The sequence below is a fragment of the Lacerta agilis genome, chromosome 1, assembly GCF_009819535.1.
Source record: "Lacerta agilis isolate rLacAgi1 chromosome 1, rLacAgi1.pri, whole genome shotgun sequence".
NCBI classification, from domain to species: domain Eukaryota; kingdom Metazoa; phylum Chordata; class Lepidosauria; order Squamata; family Lacertidae; genus Lacerta; species Lacerta agilis.
Window position 1 is genome coordinate 37,123,809 of NC_046312.1, and position 23,250 is coordinate 37,147,058.

The 23,250-nt window shown below is 42.3% G+C and overlaps 1 protein-coding gene across 5 annotated transcripts in view; it reads right to left on the reverse strand.

The window, feature by feature from the left end:
* Positions 1–12,090, reverse strand: part of DPH6 (diphthamine biosynthesis 6) — a 248,600-nt gene extending 236,510 nt beyond the window's left edge. For 3 of the 5 annotated variants that reach the window (XR_004426269.1, XM_033144465.1, XM_033144483.1), the window contains exons 1-3: positions 11,896–12,089; positions 8,383–8,477; positions 6,891–7,084 (exon numbers count right to left, since the gene is read on the reverse strand). Coding sequence is in view for 4 of the 5 variants with exons in the window: in XM_033144465.1 (XP_033000356.1) it covers positions 6,891–7,084; positions 8,383–8,477; positions 11,896–11,918 (312 nt within the window). In the remaining variant the exon portion in view is untranslated. Of the gene's footprint in view, positions 1–6,890; positions 7,085–8,382; positions 8,478–11,895 lie in introns of all 5 variants that reach the window. The other 2 variants (XM_033144473.1, XM_033144492.1) reach the window with 2 other exon arrangements.
* Between the last annotated feature and the right edge of the window lie 11,160 nt (positions 12,091–23,250).

Sequence of the window (23,250 nt, forward strand, 5' to 3'; positions counted from 1 at the left end):
AGGAAGAGGACAAAGAAGAAGAGGGCTTGGAGGAAGATACCCCAGAGGGACCAACCAGAGATATTTCGCTGGGAGCCCAGTATTCTGTTATAACCACGCCTGTACAATCCAAAAGCCTAGAATCAGTGAACATTGTGGGAGCCACAAGTGATTTGTTCAGGGAGGCATTTGGAATGTCAAATTGAAGGATGCCACCTCACCCATCAGTTCCTGTATATGCCCAAATACCCAGTGCCCTCACTGGAAAGAGACGTCCCCTCAAGGTACAGGCACAAATTATTTTGTCCCCAAAGGACCAGAAATGCAGCTATTTCCACGAGTGACCAGCATATTGTCACTAATGGCGCCTAGAGAATACTCTTAGGAACTTTTGGCAGCCTTGATCACAAAATCCCATCCATTTACTCTTGGGAAAAGTGACAGAATAAATACCTGAAAATCTCCAAGCTCCACCAGGGGTGTGGGCTGAAGATAATCCCCAGAGTTGGCCAAAAATATCCTGCATATAATTCTTAATGTAAGGTCCTAGGCTATGCCAGTCTCAGTAAAACACTACTCTCACTTTCCTGCCACGATGGGCGGCAGAAGGAGCCCAGAAACACTTGAACTGATTATTGAATCTTGGCTTACTCAAACCCCTTTGATTCTGGCCACAAGGATTTTAAAAATTTTTTGGTAAAGATGGCCAAAACTTGGAAGAAAAGGAAAAGAAGTTACAGAAGAACTGTTATACTTGTTATGGGAGACAGGATACAAAGCCTCTCAGAGAAAGGCATAAATTGTATCTGAAGGAAATCAAGTATTTAGGCTTCAATATATCACATCACAGAGGAAAGAAGCCATATGTCTCATAAGAGAGCCCACCACTAGGAAGCAGTTGTGGGACTTCCTAGGGAAATGCAGGGTGGTGCTAAATACCTGGCTTCAGTGTTTTACCAGAATCCCTGAATGATAGTACAGGAGGAGTGAAGGAAGACCCTTTGTGTGGGGACCAGAGCAGCAAGAGGCTTTTGAGACTATTAAGAAATGCCTAATGGAGGTTCCGGCCTTGAGGCTGCCAAACCCAGAGAAGCCCTTCCAACTGTATGTGCATGAGCAGAATGGCGTGGCAGCTGGAGTTTTGACTCAGAAGCTAGGAAGCTGGAATCGGCCTGTAGCTTATCTTTCAAAGCAACTGGACCCAACGGCTAAAGGATGGCCACCCTGTCTGAGATCAGTGGCAGCCACTGCAGTCTTGGTGACAGAAGCAGATAAATTCACCTTTGGCCAAGAAATGAATGTAAATGTACTCTATGCTGTTCTCACCCTCATGGAGTACAAAGGGAGCTACTGGCTGACAAACCCCCGAATGGCCCAATACCAGGGCCTGCTGTGTGAAAACCCAAGAGTGCACCTAAGAGTGGTGAATACCCTTAACCCCGCCACCCTGATGCCCCTACCAGACGACGAGGAAATAGAACACCATGATTGTCTCCAGGTGATGGACGAAGTCTATTCTAGCAGACCAGACTTGAAAGATGAACCCCTGAAAGAGCCTGATGTTGTATATTACACAGATGGGAGCAGCTTTGTATCCAATGGCGTTAGGAGGGCTGGGTATGCTGTGGTGACCAACGATGAGATTGTAGAGGCAGAAGCTCTGCAACCGGGAACCTCTGCCCAGAAGGCCGAAATAATTGCACTCACTAGAGCCCTGCAATTGGCAGCTGGATGTAAGGCGAATATATATACGGATTCAAAGTATGCCTTCTTAACCCTGCATGCGCATGGAGCTCTATGGAAGGAAAGAGGTCTGATAGGAGCCCATGGAAAAGCCTTGAAGTATGGACAAGAAGTGGAAAGTCTATTAGAGGCGGTGTGGGCCCCTGAGAGGATTGCTGTAATGCATTGCAAAGGACATGGGCGAGGCAAGGATTTGGTCACCAGAGGCAACCATAAGGCAGACAAGGCTGCCCGAGAAGCAGCTATGCAATCACCACCTCCAACCATGGCTGCACTCATCCCAGAAATAACCACTGAAGACTTGGAACCTCAATATTCTCCTGAAGAGCAAGAATGGGCACAACAGGAGGGAGCCCGACTGCAAGATGGATGGCTACTCCTCCCAGACAACCGAGTGTTCGTGCCCCAACACTTGGCCGGCAAAATTGTGAGAAACTATCATGAGTCCACACACTTGGGTGGCACTGCTGCTAGGGAACATCTCGGGAGAAAATTGTATGTGCCTAACCTCTCACAATTAACTGCTGCTATCTCCCAGAGGTGTATCCTTTGTGCCAAAAACAACCCCAAGCAAGGAATGCAACCCCCACCGGGTGTACAACATGTGGGATACAGCCCTATGGAGAATCTGATTGTGGATTTTACTGAGTTGCCACCTGCAAGGACTTGCAAATATCTGCTAGTGTTTGTTTGTACGCTGACCGGATGGGTAGAGGCGTTCCCAACACGGACTGAAAAAGCCAGGGAAGTAACTAAGAAACTTCTAACCGAACTAATACCCAGGTTCGGACTGCCCAGGAGTATAGGGAGTGATAATGGACCAGCCTTTATCGATCAGGTAGTGCAGGAAGTGTGCAAGAAACTTCAGATAAAGTGGAGACTGCACTCTGCCTATAGGCCACAGAGTTCGGGAAAAAACTGAAAGGATGAACCGGACTTTGAAAATCCAATTGGCCAAATTAACCCAAGAGACCGGACTGAAGTGGACAGATGTCCTCCCTATAGCTCTGTTCCGAATTCGAAGCGCCCCCACCAAGAGACTTAAACTGTCACCATTCGAGCTCCTGTATGGGAGGCCACCTCCATTTGTTCGTGAAAAACCAGCTGGACTGGACAGGTGGAAGAGCATATCACCTTCCACAAACAAATAATCTCTCTATCTGTCTGTCTGTCTCTCTGTGTCTGTGTGTTGTCGTTCCCTCAGCAGGTGGGCCCTCGAGCAAACACCGTGCAGCTTTGCTGAGCCAGTCCATCAGTTCCAGCCTGGCTATAGCTTGTGGGTAAAGGAGTGGAAGCGCAACCTTCTTACACGGTCCATACACGGTTCTCCTATCCACCCCAACGGCGGTGAAAGGCGGAGGTGACCCCCTGGAGTCGACACCCTGCTGTGCCTAGCCAGGAGTAGGTACTCAACGCACGGTGCACCAGTCTCCCCTGCTGCGTCTGACCGGCAAGGACGCCCAGCGCACGGGAGACCGAATTGAAGTAGCCCCTGCTGTGACACACAGGACGCTGTCACTCGACGCACGGGCCACCGGAAACCTCCATTTTATGCAACAGAGACCATCTCCAGCAGAACCACATCAGAAAAATTGGTCAGAAGGACATTGTTATTAGTGGTTTGTCGACCAGTTGTTAGACAGGGCATAACTCTATAGATTGGGAGTGTTAGAGGTTTGAACAATGTTGGTCTAGGCTGTTGGGATTGGACGGGAAATTGGAAGGGAAAATCCTGTTGACCCCTTGAAATTGACTTTGTCAAAGTAACAATATCCCTTTCTATTCCCTTGCGTGTATATAGTTGGGAACCAGAGGGGGAGGGCCTAGTCTTTTATACCTATGGGTGTATTTTCACTGGAAAAGAGAATAGGGAGTCCATTCTACCGCCAAACAGTTCTTACTGTTAGAAAGTTATTCCTGACTATTTGCTACATTGCAACTGCTCTCAAGAAGTCAGAATAGGTAAAATATTCACTGATCCTATTCTTCTCACACTAATTTCATTAGTCCCTTCCAGTCCTCCAGTAAATGTCATCACCCTCCATAAGAAATATGGGCCATATTCAGCTGTAACAGTAAACCAGAATTTAGTCCTCGAGGAATGAACTTGGGGTGAGGCACTGGCTCTTATTCGACTTTCTCCAGTGTAGTCACAAGGAAATTTGAAGCTTTCACACCAGGGGACACGCCACCCAGAGTCACCAAAGGGGGGTGGGAAGTCCTTTTATGTACAGGAACCGCAGGCTTACCAAATATACCTGTGGTTGCCACGCAACTGCTTACAGTCCAAGGGACTGACTGGAGAAGGACACCATTACAACGTTCGCCTCATACATGGCAGCGGTTGTGAGTGGGGCTGAGGAGAAGGTGGCTGCAGGAGGAGAAGGGATAGTGGAAAGCGGCAGAGGTATCAATGAATATGATACGGATGTCTTTGAAGTGGAGAAGATCCTGGACATGAAAACCACAGATAGTAAAATACTATACAAAGTACGATGGAAAGGTTATTCACCAGATGATGATACATGGGAACCTGATGAACATTTTGAAGACCCTATAGGGGTGTTTGAACACTGGATGGATCAAGTTATAGAGGAAATCTCAGTAGGTCAATCTGAAGAGGAAGCAGAACAAGCTGCTCCTCTCGATTGAAAGGGGGGAAATGAGGCACCAAGATACGAGCCCCTGAACCCCATTTCGGAGATGCCCCCACTCCATTTTAGAGATTCAACTTTGCTTGAACTTTGCTTCAACTTTGCCAGCTAAAATCCTTACATTGCAGCTTCTTAGATAAACTTAGACATATCAGCAGTTTCAGCAGTTCAGCAGTTCAGCAGAATGCCAGTAAACGGCCGACCACAGACTTCCTCTTTTTCCACACTCTGTCTGGGTAGCTAACCACAACTCACCCCCTGACCGAGCCATTTCCTGTGAACATCAGCAGAAGCCAAAATAAGGTCCCAGGTGCAGTTGGAGGCCAACGGCTAGGCATTTAGGCACTGTAATAATAGCATATAGCACCTCCTGGCGGCTAAAGCAGCTTGAAACAGACAAAGGCAGCCGGACAAAGGAAATGTTCTGATTTGCTAACGCAGTATTATAATATTAGTTCTGATAGGCCAGGAGGAGGGATTTAGGAGGAGCTTTACTATGTCATAGAGAGTACTTAAGCTTGCCCCACAGGAGGTGGGGTGTGCATTTGCCTTTTGCTTACTGAATGCACCTTATTGCAATAAAGAGACTTTTTTCTGAAAACTTTGCTGCCTGAAATATTTTCGTCTGGTCTTATTGGGTCAAGGCATACAGGCGTAACACCTCTATTCCCCCCACTTCCCCTTAGAAAGTCTGTTCTTCTAGGGATTCCCCCAACCCTCTGGAGAAGATTCAGAGAAGACACAGGGCATGCATAGGAAGGAGAGGAAAGTCACATTGTGCAAGCAGAAATCCTTATAATACACTGCATTTCCTTGAACTTGTGGGCATACTAAAAATATTCTGCTGAGACCCATCACTGATTTTTCTTAGCTGAGTGGAGCTCAAACAAGCTATTGTCCTGCAAAGGAAATCCAAGTTTAGAAACACAAGGATTGCTATTATTCTGACCAATAGAAGATTTTCTACAAAGTAGTAGAATTTCTCTTACAGAGCAACAACAAGCAGCATCCTGCTTGGAATTCATCCTCTGCTGTACCACCACCAGTGCAATAGTGACTGTAGTCTCAAAAGTCCCAGGAGGCAGAACTTTACACCACAAATAATAATAATAATAATAATAATAATAATAATAATAATAATAATTTATTTCTACCTGCCCACCTGGCTGGGTTTCCCCAGCCACTCTGGGCAGCTTCCAACAAAAGATTAAAAATACATTAAAACATCAGTCATTAAAAACTTCCCTAAACAGGGCTGCCTTCAGATCCAGCAACACCACGGAAAATTCACAACGCAGCACTACAAACATAACACAACAGCCCCTTCCAAAATAAACCCCTTTTATCCAGACCACAGTGTAATTATCTTAATTCAAATCATGGTAGAGCTAAAAACAAAACTGTAAGACAGAATATAATTTTATTTTTGTTTCACATGTCAGCATAGCTTCCCCATTCAGAGAGTGGAAGATGCCAAGAGATCTGCTAAGAGACATGCTCTCTCCATTATGTTAGTAGGAAACCCCATTTTTCTAGGAGCTTTGCTGATTAGTTGGGAAAAAAGCCAGTTTTATAAAGACTGACATGAAGCTAACTTACCCCAACCAACCATAGTAACTTAGGGCTAACTACCGTTTGGGCATTAAAACAAGGGAACCTGTGGCTTTCCAGATATTGTGTGACTACAGTTCCCATTGTCCATTGCTACTGGCCATGCTGGTTGGGGATGGTAGGAGTTGGGTTACGTGTTCCTCATCCCTGCATTAGCATTTCATTTCAGCTAGTAGAGTCTAGAATGGAAGCAACAGCCTCCTAGCTCCTCTTCATGGCACCGGAGAAGGGAGCACATGAGCCCAAGGTTTGATGTTGCTCACTCCTGTAACAATACACCATGGCTATCATAACATTCAAACAAGGCCAATATATTCTTTTTACGTTTGCTACTTAAAAAAACCTAGGTGAAAATGCCACTAATAATTCAGAATATCACCAATAACAAAACTGCAATTGAAAAAGTACTATGTAAGGCTCCGAGTAAGGAACACAATATAAATAATAAATTCCTTCCTCTTTGATTTTGCTTTAAAATTCATTGGCTTATTCCCGGAGAAGACGTGTTCCCTACAGTTGAGCACAGAAACAAAAGATACGAAACCTAAGAAATTGGAAGCAACAAAACATAATATATCAGCAGTGTAAAACCTGGAAGACATTGAATCACAAGGAGCATACAATTCTTCTTATGTTTCTCTTTTGTACTTCTTAGCATAAATCAGTTTTACTACTATAATGGGGTCTTTAGCCTGAAGTCAGGAAGCAACAATAAAGTGCAGAATAAGCTATAAATTAAGACCCATTTCATCTAAGTTTATTCTCCATAGGAAACGGCATGTAGAGCAAAAAATATATAGAGGAATACAGGAGTGGTGACTACAGGCCTCGGGCCTACAGCCTAACTATATTGAACATTTCTTTATTTTTAGCTTTAAGAATAGGAATTCTCACACAACCTACCTTAACAAGTTTCAGAAGTTTATAAAGATCTTCAACCTCATCACCTTCACATCTGGTATATACTTTGCCAGTTTCCACACTGGTGCCCTTAATAGTGCGACGGTAAAGTGGCAAGCCCATGGCTTCTGCATATAACTCTATAGCATGGTGCCCCACCGTTTGATACATGTAGCTGTCCAGCTCATCAGTCCCTTCTGGAAGACAGACCAATGTAAAGCTGTATTAACTAATATTTACAGTATGTACTAATAAGGAAGGAGAGCCTGCCTCCAGTTTTGTTTCAAATAGAACCCATCTGCACTATACATTTAAAGTAGTATCATACTATTTCAATCAGTCAAGTCTTGCCCCACAGAATCCTGGGAACTGTAGTTTGTAAAGGGTGCTGAGAGACCCCTATTTCCCACATAGAGCTAAAATTCTCATCACACTAAAAAAAACCACAGTCCCCAGAATTCTTTGGGGGAAGCCACGACTGCTTAAAAACGTTATAATAATGCTTTAAATGTTTCGTGCAGATCAAGTTATGGATGAATCAACCTGACCACTTTTGTTCATGGATGGGAATTACTTTATTCTCCAGCTTTGCGCAACTTTCCAACAAGTGTTTTGCCCCCCAAAATCACCATGGGAACAGCAGTTTCATGTTTCGTGGGTTGCTACTTACGTATTTCCACCACTATCCCAACAGGAAATAAAAGTGATAATGTCACAGGGGCAGAAACAACCGTGTAATAACAACACAAAACAAAACTGGCTTTGTAAACAATAATCTGTGTCTCTCACATAGCAGCTTTGAGATGTTATAAATCACTTTTGATGTTTTATTACCGTCAAATGGTAGATAAATGTTGCGACATAAATAGTAAAGTACAGTAAAGTACATCAAATCTATATGCATACACAGAGCAATCAGCTTCTACTTTGTGTTGTTAGGTCTAATCCATGCAATTCTTTAAAAAGCCAAAGCCCTAAAAAGCTGCAAATGACAACTCCGTAAAATAACCCATTATCCAGTAATAGAATAAAATAATACTACAGCTAACCTGTCTTAAAAGAAGTCAAGAGATACTCCCAGCCTCCAACTCATGGAAGACAACCCAGAATGGCGACAAGGGACAGAGCTAGGCACTCATCCCCACTCCCTTTTTTGTGTATTATAACTTTGAAGAATGCCTGAAGGCTTTAGAATTAGAGAATTGCGAGCCCAGAAATTCATTTTGTGTATCAGAACTGAACAGAGCTCATAGTCCTTCCACACACAAAATGCAATTCCTGGGTATGCCAAGCTTTCTTCATTTCAGCATAATTTAGGTCAGCAGCAAAATCATTATTTGCTGCTATTATTAAACATCTGGGAGTCAGAAATCTTTGCCGATCTAGCGCAAATCACTCAGAGATCTACCGGTAGAGATTCAACACTAATCCTCCAGCACAGTGAGTAGGGTGGCAGAGTTTGAGGGTTACCATAAAAGAAATGTGAAATTCTCACCTTTGTTTTCAGCAGGTCTTAGATTGGCTAAGGCAACAATCTGGTGTCCAGCAGCAACACAATGCATCATATTGTAACAGCTGTCTTTCCCACCACTGCAATAAAAAGAATCAGTTTTATAAAAACAGCTCTATAATGATTTCAACAGTCATTTCAAAATGATAAAATATACAGGTGAGACAATGTCTACAGGGGGATTTTATTTTTTTACTACTTTTCAGAAATCCTTAAGAAAGTTAAAAGTAGCACGTATATAATTTGGATTGTACCGGTAAGTATTTGCACCCCAACCTATCCCTTGCTGAATACACACTTGATATCCAGGTAGTGTTCTACACATGGAGGGGAGGCCTCATTTCTTTAACTTCACACAAGGCTCCCTGCGCCCAATGATTTCCACACGTAATAAATGGGGAGATCGAAGTTGCAATTGCACAGAAAAGCATCACAGAACTTTGGATCCCAACCAGTGTTTTCAACATAGGGACTCTTGGGCTTATAATGCTAATTATCTGGGCTAAGCCTACATGGATCCATATATATATATATATATATATATATATATATATATATATACACACACACACACACACACACACACACACTGCAGCCAGGTCACAAGCTTGCCTCTGTGCACAAATATGCATTTTACATTTCTCTGACTCAATGCCCAATTGGGTCTGTAATTGCTAGTGTGAAAAAATGTGCATAAAAGAGAGTAAGATTGGTATGAAGAATAAAATGTTTCAGATTTTGCAGGCTTGAGCTTTATACAAAAATGAGCCAGCGTTGTGCCATTCTGCTTGAGTGAAGTTATTAAAAACAAACCTTGAGCATAAGATAATTTACTGCAAGCAAAGCAAGAAGCTTTAAAAGCACTTAAACCCCCGTTTTCAGTGACTTCACATAGGGTGAATCTCAAATGCAAAACAACGTTGTGTGGGTGCAAGACTGCCATCAGAGACAATTTAGCTGCTAAGGACATTAGATGGAATGAAAGCTACTAAATACCAAAGTACTTGTGATGCACAAATGCTTGATTCTTTACAGGTAATTTCCCTGGCTTTAAAAAAAAGATGCTCCATTTGCTATTACTTCTCAGAGCATTAATATGACCGTGCTCTTTAAAGAAAAGTAAGCACATCTAAAGTGCAAACAAGAAAACTATACAAATATACTTAAAGCACAGTCCTGTACATGTCTATTCAGATGTATGTCCCATTGAGTTGAATGGATTTACACCTAAGCAAGTAAGTAAGTAAGTATAGGATGGGTCCCACTGAATTCAAGAGCAGGTTATTAACACATACAGCATTTCACAGAATTGTAATTTACTGTCTAAGTCAGGGGTTGTCAACTTGGTCCCTACCACCCACTAGTGGGCATTTCAAGATTCTAGGTGGGCGGTAGGGGGTTCTACAGCACAAGCTGAATCCTCCTTCCATCGAGCACTGGTGGGAGGTAAGGAAATTTTACCATCAAGAAAGATGCGTTTGTGGGTGGTAGGTATAAAAAGGTTGACTACCACTGGCTAAGTGCATATACTGTAGAAATAATGTGTATATATATATATATTTAAGTCACAGTGTTCTACCATCTCCCTGGGTACCTGAGCTGGGCTACATGTTGTGCTAAGATGGTTTCCTTCAGTCAACCATATTAACCATTACTACTCAGTCCCTGGTCAGAGCATTACCAGCATGCTACTCTGGTATATTTGCCTGTGCCACCCACAGCCAGAGATGGCTTTCAGTTGGAAGCAGCAGGATTCATTTTGGGCATCCCAATATTTTCCTGCTGGAAACCTTCTCAACTACACACAAGCAACCCACTTTATCAATAAATACAGAACACAGACTTTCTTTCCCACAAAAGCCCTAAATCACCACTATTTACTGAAGGTGACAATCTGTCCTTATGTCCCATTTCAAGGGTTTGTTCATTTGTATGAAACATGGCATCAATGTACCGACAGAGAAATTCTGCAAGAGGGAGGAGTCAAGTTGCAGAAGAAAATTACTACCTAATATGAAACACAGGTGGTGTGTTCATGAAACCCCTTCAAGCAAATCAAACCATGTAACAAGGCCCTCCTTGGACTCCTGGCCTTCAAGTGCCTGAGTAAGCTGACAATGACCAACTGCTCCCCTTGGCCTTTTAATGTGTTTACACATACATGCAAAACTTCCAACATTTTAGCTTACTTCTCAAACTGAAGAAAGCAGACATATATGAATCCTATGAGACTGCAGGACAGCAGCTAGAGCAGGTACTTTTGTGCACTTTATTGTTGATAAACCACTAATCAGCCAAAGTGCAAAATTCTGCAATGCAAAGTGTTGATAGCCACCTTCACTAACAGATGAATGAAGTGGCGGGCACCTGCAGGCCCATTTACCTCAAGCTGGTGATTAAGGTGTACAGACAGTCTGGTGGACATGAGTCGGGGAGAAAATGTACGTGTGTGTGTGTGTGTGTGTGTTTGTGATAAGTGGTCCCCAGGTCTGTGGTAACTTGGCAGGATGGCAAAGCACTACAAACTTGCGAGCTAAGCAAGCACATTCCCTGAGGTTTACAAGGCTCAGGAAGGCACAAAACACCCAATCCATTTAGAAATAGCTCAGTTTCTTCAAGTTTGAGAACAAATCCCTGCAAAAACAAGTGTTTCCAAGGGCAGGTCCATCTCTTTCCCTTTGTAAATGTTGCCACGCTGTGTTCACTATGCCCTGAAAACACATTCAAAGCACATTATTTCCTTCAAAGTATTCTAGACACTGTAACTTTTTAAGGGTTGTTAGGAATAGTAGCTCTGTGAGTTACTACGGTGCCCAGGATTTTTTGAGGGAAAGAATGTGTTTCATATGTGCTTTAAAGGCATGGTGTAGGACATAGCACAAACTTAGCCCACGAATTCCCAACCCTACCCACAGAGAAGCAAGGGGTGAGGTGGACATCTGGGTGGCCACTGAGAGCTGGACTGGAGGGGCCAAATGACCTGATCCTGCATGCTCTTCTTATTGTTCTTGGGACATTGTGAAAGATCAAACAGATGGCTATAAGAAAACCTCAGCACCTTCTATATTAAACCACACAGGAATAGAAAAGGTTGTGCTTGCCCCCACTATGCACAGGGCCGAAAGGGGAAGCAAAAAAACAAAACCCCAAGGAGCATATGCTGCAGACATGACCCGCAAATGCTGCACGGTTTTAAATCAGCCAGTCGACTCCGGAGAGAGCAAAGCAAAGCAGGAAGCGTGAGGTCAGACGGACTGAGGGGGGGGGGTTAGAAAGGAAATTGCTGATTACAAACAGAAAGTTGGTGGTGGGAGGGGAAACTGATCATAGGAGGCTGATATTTGCTTGCCCCCTTACTTCACTCCGCCAGCCACCACCGCGCTATATGGGGCTCCAGCACTTCTACCTTATGTAGAAACCTTGCAGTGCAAGTATTAGTCCATTGTGAGGGCAGCCCTTTCACTCTCTCTCTCTCACACACACACCGTTCTTTTTTACCTGATTAAAGCCACTACTTTCATGTTGCACAACACCCTGGGCTGGATTTAAGTGCATGCGAAGAGCGCCCGGGGTTAAGAGTGCAAGCCACCAACTAGGCGCAAACACACCAACACACACACTGCCTCTTCCAACCCACGTTGCTCCCCGGCTGCTGCTGCTGCTGCTGCTGTATGATGCTTCCTTGCTTCCCCGGGAAGTCCCGCCTGCCTGGGTCTGTCACGCGAGCTGCCTGAACAAAACAATCCCTTTCGCAGCCGTGATGAAGAATTCTCTCCGTCCCTTTGGCGGCATGAAGTCGGTCCGCAGGCGACAAACTGCTAGAGCCAGCCCTGCCGTGATATGAGCGGACGGGTGGGGTGGGGTGGGGTGGGGAGGCTAAATTTCAGGCATAGCGTTGGACAGCTATGAGCTGGCACTGAGGCGGTTTGTAGTGAGGGCAAGGCTGAGCGCACGTGTGCGATTGCTGCCCAGCTGCTGCGTGATTTAGAAACGCCTTTCCCGGTTCTCGCGCAGCAGCGCTTAGATTGTGGCACCCGCTCCGCTTTGTGAATTGAATGCCAGGTTTCAGACCCAGAGCGTGGGAAGTAATAAAAAGAGTGCCTCTGAGCATGTGCCGGGTGCATTTCCGTCGTCGAGCAGCCAGAGCCAGTCAGTGTGTAGATTATGAAATGAAGGGAACATCTACGTTACAGCCAGTCTAGAACGCCAAAATCCACGTTTCTCTTTTAGTAAATAATTAGGTGAACAAGTGTTGGAGGTTTATAGCCCAAATCTAAGCATACTGTTAGAAAGGTTGGGAGCAAGCCCCCTGGGCGTAGCCAGGAAATTTTGGGGGGTGGGCAGGCAAAGGTGTTGATTAAAATATATATATATATATATATTAGGAAATGACCCCATAAAGAAGACATTACGAGGTAATTTCAATGCTTTTCAATAACATTCGTGGCTCGGGGGGGGGGGGGCAACAACACACACACACACACACACCCTCTCTCTACCCCACTCTCTGCCAAGCAGTATTAAGAGTCCAGGGGAATTCCAAGCACTCACCCAGGGTCTGTGTTCCTTTGGAGAAAGTAGGCACAATGGAGGCTAGCACTTCAATAGTATATGCTTTATTTTACACACATATACAGCCTTTAGTCTTCATTGGAGGGGTGCACAGCAGCCGCCGCCCAAAATGCACCAGCTTGTCCTTACAGCAGCTTTACCAGCATCCTTTTTGCTCTACTGCCCATCTTGGTGTTCCAGGCACATAAAATCTTCCTGGTACCATCTCATGGTACAGTGAACCTGGTATTCATTTGCATTCCAATGGTCAGTTCATTTGAAATACTAATAGTTAATCCCCACCCTCTGGCATCACCTAGCAAAGGAGTTCATCTGACTTCATCAACACTTTGACTAGGATTAAGGACTTGTACACACTTAGGACATTTCCCTAGGTTAATTAACTCTTCAAATGCTAATTGCTGATGCTCAGAAGTAGGTCCACACATTTCAGTACACATGGATCTTGATTACCGGGTATGTTCTCAAAAGTCTGATACACAGTCTTTCAACATAAACACTAATTAAACACCTCACACCCATTATGTAACCCCCTTTTATTATATATAAATAAATAAATGCTATATTACTCATTGCACAGTTTTAATGGCTCTAGCTCTAGTTAGGCTCCCTGTTACTTTATGCAATAGGAAATTGCCCAGCAGGGGAGAAAACAAGTACAGCGGTTTTCGAACGTAATCCGTTCCGGAAGACTGTTCGAGTTCCGAAACGTTTGAAAACCGAAACTCAATAGCCAACAGCTAGGCCTCAGGAACTTGCACTCAGCGGAAGCCATGTGGCATGTTTGACTGGAGGCGTGTTCAAAAACCGAAGCTCAAGTTCCGAAACGTTTGTCAACAGAGACATTTGAAAACCGAGGTACCATTGTATCTAATGTGTACAGAAGTATAAAAGTTTTAGGCACTTCTGGTTGTCAGAGGAAGAGAGCCAGATTTGAAGCCGTACTTGGAATCATGGAGTTGGGACAGGATCTCTAAAGGTTATTTCCAACCCCCTGATGTTCAGACTAGTCCATAGATAACTGAGTGCTTTGATTGTCATTATAGGTGTGTGACATACACGTCCTGCTATAGTTTTTGTAGCCAAGTGACAGAAGTTGAATAGCCTGGAATTAGCTTGCCTGGGAGAGATCTCCCCAAATGCCTCTTCTCCAAAGGAGCTGCAGAGAAAGATGGACTGTATGCATTTTGGTGAATTTGTGACATCACACTTAATTCCCTCCTCCTTATATGTCCTTCACCACTATAAGTAACCAAAATACAGCCGCTATGTCTTCCATGTGATGTTAATATGGTCTGTATTGCCTCCAAGACACTCCATTTTTATTGGGGAGTAAATCCAGTAAAATGGTTTTTAATGAATAGATTTACATCAGAATAAACCTGGCTGCAAGCCTTTGGATCGTTTTAAAGTATTTGGAGAACTGTGCAACCTGAACAACCCAACATTCGAAGGCCAATTCTGAGCATAATAAACTAGTACTGACCAATGTGTTGTGCAGACAGGAAGAAGAAAAGCGAAAACCAAACTTTGATGCTCAGGGGGCGGGGGCACTGGATAAGAAATGCAGGGTGACAGAAATGTGCACTGTGGAAGAATGCCTTCTTAAGAGCTACTATTTGGTTGCCTGAGTGTGGAACCTGCAGTCATTCAGATGTTGACAAATGGCCAGAATTAATGGGAGTTGCAGCGCAGACATCATTGGATGGCCATATGACCTGCAGGTATCAGTCCTCTCTTTGAAGGGTTGTCCAGTTTAAAACAAAGAACCATAATAATGGAGACCAGGAGCCTTGAAGCTTGCACCAGGAAAGTTTCCACCAGGACACCAGACTGTATTGCATTTCTATTTAAAATAAAGCAATTATTTCTAAATTTGCAAATGTATTAGCATGTTGTAATTTAATGTAAACCTATGCTCTCTTTGGTCCTTCTTTTCGGTGATACATACTTGAAGCTGAGGCTCCAATCCGTTGGCCACCTCATGAGAAGAGAAGACTCCCTGGAAAAGACCCTGATGTTGGGAAAGATGGAGAGCACAAGGAGAAGGGGACGACAGAGGATGAGATGGTTGGACAGTGTTCTCGAAGCTACCAACATGAGTCTGACCAAACTGTGGGATCTGAAGAAGTGTGCATGCACACGAAAGCTCATACCAAGAACAAACTCAGTTGGTCTCTAAGGTGCTACTGGAAAGTATTTCCTATTTTGTTCAAACTGCGGGAGGCAGTGGAAGACTGGAGTGCCTGGCGTGCTCTGGTCCATGGGGTCATGAAGAGTCAGACACAACTAAACAAATAAACAACAACAACAATTATTATTATTAGTCATCCTAGTCCAGCAACAGTTGGAGAGTCACAGCTTCCCACTCCTACTGAAAGCTGTGTAAGGTTGCAGAGAGGAAGAGCTTGTGGCTGCAATGCTGCTCCCCCCCCCTTGAGGTGATTTTGCTCTGGAAGAACATCTGGAGATGACGAATGGCTGTCATAGGGCTGCACCCCGATGTCCCCAGCTTTACCACCCGGCTCGTAGGCTGAAAATGCCCCCAGCATTTTTTAAAGTTGGTTGGGTTTTTTCAATTACAAAGTGCTTTCCGATTTACCAGCACAATCCTGACCAATTCCTGCTGAGTGCTACCATTTTTAGGGATTTTTATTTTTATTTTTTTACTCAGAAGTTGCTGTAGAGAGGTTAACTTCCAGGTTCAATCACTGCAATGATGTACACGTGGGACTGCCTTTGAGAACAAATCAGAAACTGCAGCTGGTACGAAATGCAACTGCCAAGCACTTTATGAGGACTAGGCAGTTTGACCGTATTACACGCATTCTAGCCTGGCTGGACTGGCTACCAGTACATTTCCAAGCCCAATTCACAGTGCTGGTTTTACCCTATATGGCTCAGGACCCCATTACCTTGTGGAACATTTCTTCCGACATGAGTCCCTTGGTCATCTGAGGCCTTTCTCCATGTGACCCCTCCGAGAAAAGTTTTGGACATGGAGATAAGATGAAGAAGGACTTTTGCCACTGAGATCTCCCATCTGTGGCACACCCAAGCAAGCCTGCTTGGCACCAAAGGGCTTTCCTTTCCCCACACACATTTGATATTTACCATTCTTACGTTCTGCTGGGCATCTAGATTGGGTTGCGCTTGTCCTGTTTATGCTATATGTATTTTCTTCAGGGGGTATTGGTATTGTATTTTGAATTGTATTGAAACATTGCTGGTTTTAACATTTGCTGTTCTTAATTCATATATAAATATAGATGATACTGTTTGTATTTTATACTGCAGGTAACATCAAGACTGTTTTGTGTTTTTTTTTTTTTAGTATAAACCATAGCAGATAAGAAATTGAAATAACAGTGGTGGTAGTTATTATAAAAATACAAATATTTATATAAAGATTATTCCCATAATTCTTAGGATTTTTCCAAATAAAGTGGATGATCCAAATCAGATTGCATACTATGAAAGCTCGTGATTGTCCAGAGGGAAGGATTGTAACTTTTTGCTATTATAGCTGTGAAAAGAAGCAATGCGGGCATGTTCTTAATTAAAGCACTAAGTCCAGAGGATATGTAGAAGTTTCAGACATAAAATGCTTAGTAAAGCCTGCTGTTGGGAAATAATCACCCACTCAGAAACACCGTAAAAATGTGACACTTGTTTTAAAAACACTTAAAAATGCAAACTGAGTTGTTATTTGAGCTGCAGTCATCCACACAATTGTTTGGAAACATGTATTAATGACTCTGACTTGATTTAATGGAGAAGCACTACACGGGTATTTTTATTTATGATAGTCTACAAACAAGGACAAATATTTTAAACCTGGTGGGCTAACATGATTAGAACAGGGTGGGACAAGCCTAAAAAGAATATTGTAAACAAGTTAGTTGTGATCCTCTTTGGAAGTCCATAAAAGTGGTTATTTTATAAAGGCTTTGTAATGCAGGTTTCGACAGATCAGTATTTTTGCAACATATTCTTCCTTAGCAACATTAGTTTCAGCAAAACTAAAAAAAAAGTGTTGTTTTCCTTCCTTAGAGGCTCTGCTATTAATATTATTGCCTAAAATAGTACCTAATACAGAAGTTATTTTCTGTCTTCTAGTTTGGTTGCATTCTCTTATACATCCTTTCACATTTATTTTTAGCTGTAATCTGCTCGTCATTTTTCAGTATCTTAATAGAACAGAAGAAACCGAAGACATACAACTTAGACTTGATTTACTCTTTGCCCTGACAGGTGTGACCTGAAAGTGACAGAATGGAATGGTTAGAAGAAATAACCTTGGAAACATTTTGTCGAGCAATGCCAGAGCTTGCTGGATAGGCAAAGCCTTTCTGACAATATTTTAACGCAACAGATGTACAGTTGTTATTGGTTTCCCTTTGCTCAAGGGAAACCCTCCATTCGTGGGCTGGATGTTTGCAGTTAAGAATCTGCATAGAGAAAGAGCCCGTGGCACAGTGGTAGAGTACATGGTTTGCATGAAGATGGTCCAAGTTCCAATCCCTGATATTTCCTGTTGAAAGATCTTGAGTAGAAGACCTGAAGAAGAGCTGCCTCTTGAGATCTTGGTTTGCTGTTGCCAATCAAGGTGGACCAGGGATAGGGAGCATGTGGCCCTCCAGAGGTCTCCAACTCCCATCAGTCCCAGTCAACATAGCCAACAATCAGAGATGATGGGGCCTGTAGAGCATTTGGAGGGCCACAGGTTTCCCACTCCTGAAGCAGACAATATACAGTGGACCAGTACTCTGATCCAATATAATATGTATTTATATGAATGTCAAAAGTCATGCATTTGATAGTTATTACAGTCACTCGCTGACAAGGTCTATCCCAAGTTAATGCAGCTTAAGAGTTCAGGGGTCAACAGTTGACATGATTTTCTCATTGCGCCAGCTTCAGGAGATCTGCCAAGGGCAGAGATACCCGTTGTACATCACCTTCATAGATTTGACAATGGCCTTTGACCTTGTCAGCTGAAAAGGACTCAGACTGCTCAGCCAGGGAGGGTGCCCACCTAAGCTTCACAAGATGATACTTCCACAAGAACATGCACAGCACCATCCAGTATAACGGCTCATCCTTGGACACCTTCACTATAAAGAACGGTGTGAAACAGGGCTGTGTTCTTGCCCCAACTCTCTAGCGCCACAGCAGGCATTGTAACTCTCCACGTTTTGACTTCACGCACAACCACAAAGGCACACTCCTTCATTGTCTCCCAAGACAGATGGATGTCAATATGCTGCTAGTGTTGAAAAAAAAAAAAAGAATGCACGTGTGATTTTGTGATATTTTTAAAAACTGGTTTTGCTTTATTTTATTATACTTCCTTAATGAATTGGTATGTGATCTCTATAGGTTTGCTATGATAGACTGGGATTCGAAGGGTTATGTATGGTTTCCCAGCAAACTGCACACACTCTCCCCAATGAAGCTTTTTATGCGCTCTGAAGAGCTGTTTCTGAGAACTGCAGGAATATTTGGAGTTAGCTTTGGTATTGCAAAAGAGGGTGTAGCTGAAAGGGAAGACACTAACTCATTCTGTGCACAGGAAAGTGCTTTCTGGTAATTCACCCAGCTAACTTTTGCTTTTTTCATGAAAAGTGGTGCATAAAATTATAAAATAAAATAACAACCCTTTAACTCACTTGAGTCGATGAATTCAAACAAGGATGCCATGAACTACTTGCAAGAGGAACGCTACTGACCCAAGACACCTCATAAATATTGTGGACAAACAGTCCTCATGTGTTAAGAATTGGAAGCTAATGTGACTCAAATTACCAGAAAGATTTTAGAAAACAATCATTTTTCATTGAGATTTTAACATGCAGGAAGTAGCTTTCACAAAGCAATTTTATCACTTGAATGGAAAAATCATGACGATTCTTTCATCTTAAATATACACGCCAGGATTAGCCAATAAAATGATGGGTACATCCATTAATCCATTCTTCTCAAATGTGCCAGGATGTGTTTTTCTAATTTCTATTAATCTAAAAAGTCTTGCAACTGTTGCAACACATTTCCCCAGCCCAATTATTTGGCTTCTTTTGTAGCATAATAAAGCATTAGCGTCCTTCTCTTGCCATTCTTGTATAGGTTTGTCTTGGAGACGGAGAACATCTTCTTTGCCAAGAATTATTGAGCAGAACAATATATGGCATGCCAGCTGGATAGACAACAACAAGGGAAGACAAAGTGGTCAGGATATTGACTGCTGAGGCATCGGGGAGGGAATTCTGAAGAGTGCTTCTTCGGGAAATAACTCTGATATGTCAGCTCTCTTGTCAACATCAAGCTTTAATCAGTTCAGTCTTTTTTGTTGCTGGGTCTTCCACCTTGTAATTGAGCCTGACATATACAATTCATTCTTCCCGCTGGCTCTGGATATATAACTCCTGTCATGGTCAATTATTAGGTGATAGGGCCTGAAACCACTGGGATGGTTGCTTAAAAGCATCTTGTACAGACAACCCAAATGAAAGACAAAATTCTAATTTGCCTGGAGAACATAAAATGCATTTCTCTCACACAAAACCCCTTTTAGCTATAGTAAAGAGTATTTCCATTAAATGTAAAGGAAAGGGAACTGATTTTACTTTAAACCAGTTTTCAGGGAAAGGGCTAGGTAGGTTATCCATGCAGGCAGAATTGTGATAAAGCATTTCCTGAGTTGAGGCGCTTACGACTGCAAGGGGAGGTTGCCATGTTTAAATGTGTCCCTGTATAAGCACGCTTTCACACAGTATCGGATGTCGAAAGCATAGCCTTACCCCTGGCATGTTACTTGTTACAGAGCTTTTTTATGAAGCAGCACTGAAACATACAAACTTCTACCTGCAGCCTGATGTGGTCAAGCATGGTCAAGTTCAATCCAAATAGAACTATAGCTTATTAACATTGCTGTTGGATACGAATGTCCTATCCTTCCAGAAGTAAACATGAGACCACATGTACTGTTAGGTTATAACCTGTAATAGAACACAAGACCGCTGCTGTTTTTACCATATGCGCATGGCTGAAAATGACATTTTGTTAGTTTTTATATCTGATTGGAAAGTTACATTTGTATCAACATTATTATTTATTGAATTTATATTCCACTCTATACCCGGAGGTCTCAGGGTGGTTCACAGAATAAAATCAAAATATAAAACCACAAAATACATAATCAAAATAAAAACAACAACCCAATAGCTCCCCACCCACCCCACAAAAAAACCACATTTTAAAAGGGCACAGGATCCTCGCAACATTTAAAGTAAAACAATTAATAAACCTGGACAAGAGCCACTCGCTGGAAAGACCATGATCTCAGAAATGTCTGCAGCAATATTTATTGGCATCCAAATTGGCTGGGTTGTGGATTGAGAAGTACTTGTAGATAGTAGATATTGATATAGTGGATGTGGGTTACATGTTTATTCAGAACTCTTGTGTTGTTGAATACTTTTGCAGTCCACAGCTGTCCAGTTCTGTACACCCTCAGATTTGTCAACTAAAATCCATTTAAGAGTCGAAACATTCAGCAACTTATTGGAAAATCTCAGCCCTTCACAAATTCATGAATTAGGTCTTCCACAGTCTGGTGTCCTCCAGATATCTCAGACCCCAGTTCCTATCATCCCCAGCCAGCATAGCCAATGGTCAGGGAGGATGGGCTGCTTTAGCAAAAGAAATTGATGTTTGAAACACATTGGCCTTATATTTGTTTATGACTTATTTTATCCTCATTTAATTGTTCCTTTTGTAAATTATCGATATACTGCTGCTTGGCAGGAAAGGGAGTAGAAAACAGGTGAAATGCCATAAAAGTGTCAAGTTACACTGCAATAGCTTTAAAGTTCAAGCACTGTTCAAGTCAGTAATAAGCAATTTCTTCTCTAAATTTCAGCATTTAACCAACATTCATAAATAAAGCCTAAAATATTACCCAAAATGCATTTGATGGGGGAAGGACAGGGGAAAGGAAACTGTGGATACAGCATATCACTAAAGCTTTGACACAAATCCAAACAAAATACAATTAATACTTGATGTAAAAATGGCAAGTATTTGGACAATAAATCGTGTGTAACTGAGGGAGCTGTGAGGGCAATTTGAGCTTTGGAAATGGTTTCATATCATGGAATAATGATATGTAATGGAGCCAATGCAGCCTCTCCTTTCTCTCACTTGGGGAATTGCAACACCAAGCACAACACTCTCATTTTGTTTTTTCCACATCCTTCAATGGGCAGCCGGCCTTAAAACCTTTTAAAGGCAGCAAACATGCAAACCTTTGTACATTTGTAACCCTCATTTCGCGTTTCTGTTACATCAATGGCAGGAATCTTTGTTGTCATTTTATCCGTTTTGACCAATAATTCTCTGTATTTCCTGCAAGAAATTTGAGTGATGCAAATGACCTTATTTTTACAGCATGCTTTTATTAAATAGTTTATTATTTTGGCAGACTAATAAAGATTTTGGTATTTGCTTTTATTTGCAATAATATTACCACCACATAAAAAAGGATTTTATGTTCTTTTTGAGGAACAAGGAGGATAAAAGTGTTGATGGATAGCGCAACGGAGGCATCAGCAATGAGCTGGAAATGAGACGCATAAATATGAAAGCAGAGCTAAGAAAATAGAACTGCACCCTTGGCCTTTCTTAAAAGAACATGTGCATGCCACAGCTCATTCACACTCTTAACAGAAACGCCTTTTGTTTCAGCGCATTGGGGGAATGCATGCAAAGTCTGAATCACTATTAACACGCCTAGCTTCTTGGCATCTTTCTAATAATTAAAATAAAATTATGAAATTGTTCCAAGACATTTGAAGAGACATTTTCAATCAGCAGTGGTTGGAAAGTTTTTTTTTTTTAAAGGAATGGCATCTGCTTCATTTGAGATACAAGAAAAATCTATTCTCTTTACAGATCTTAAAACATGACACACACACACACACACACAAATGAAAGGGTACTGTCTTGGTAGTGGGGTAATAGCTGGATGAGGAGTCTGATTCCATAGTTCTTCATCGTAATGTTTAAAAAGCTCATTTTTAGACGTGCTAAGCAATGACATTGCAAGGCTGGGCATGAGGATATACTTGTTTTACTAACAGGAAACAAGAATCTGAAAAAGAAATAGTAATTCTGATCAAAGCCACCCGTAGGTGAGCAAAACCTACCTTTTTAAAAGTCCAGTATTCAATCTAATGTCACACATACACGTGTCTACGGCTAAACTACATCCCAATGGGACTACTTGGAACATTGCCCTTGACCATTTCTCATGGTATCTGCATCAACATCTTATCATTGTTTATGGAGAAGGAACATGCACAGTGCAAATCAAGTTGCTTAGTCTGTGTGACATTTTACATTCACTATGTGTCTTACGTGTGTAAACCCTTCCTAACTGAATGCTGATTTAGAAGTAGAATCGCTTGAGATTATTATTATTATTTTTCAAATCAAAATTTGCACAAAGTGTTGATGGGCCAGTATGCTTCTTATTCTTTATGAGGTAGAATGGGAAGGCAGGCAAGTTGTCAGCCTGAATTGGAAACTGAATTGTGAGGAATCTGCTTTTAATTTTACGTCCTTCCTTTTGTAGGAGGATTTGCCTCACAGGGAGTTACATTTCTCAGAGCTATCTAAAAGGCAATCAGAAGGCAAGATTCACAAAATCCGAGTCTGGGGTGGGGGAGGGGGAGTGGGATAGTGCATTTAACAATTAGTGATGTGCCAGGGCTTAAAATTTCAAAAGCTGCTTGTGCCCCATGCCAGTGACTCTTTCTCTGCCAGTAGTAGTCAGAGCTTTCCTGGGATGTCATCCAACCATAGTGGCATATAATGGATATCAGACTACATTTTTACAGTTGGAGGTGAAATCAAAAGTTGCACTATGCAGAAGAAGTGATGAATTTGCATCCCTGAACGTTGCCTAGCAATAAGCGATGAAATGCTAATGCTGACTTTAACCATAAAAAGGGGCTTTTGCATTCACACCCAAAATTGCACCATTTTTTTTATAAGGAAAAGGAAAAGATTGAATAAGAGTGAACTGAAATAACAACACAATTTGTCTCTTGCAATCAGATTTTAAATGGGGAATTCTCCATGGATTAATGGAGAGGAGGGGAAAATAAGAAGGCGGAGAAAACATTACTGGCCTTGGCCCTGTAAGTTGGGTTTTAATGGGTGGAATTCATGTTTTACTTAGAGTAGACCCATGGAAATTATTGGATCTAAATTAGTCAT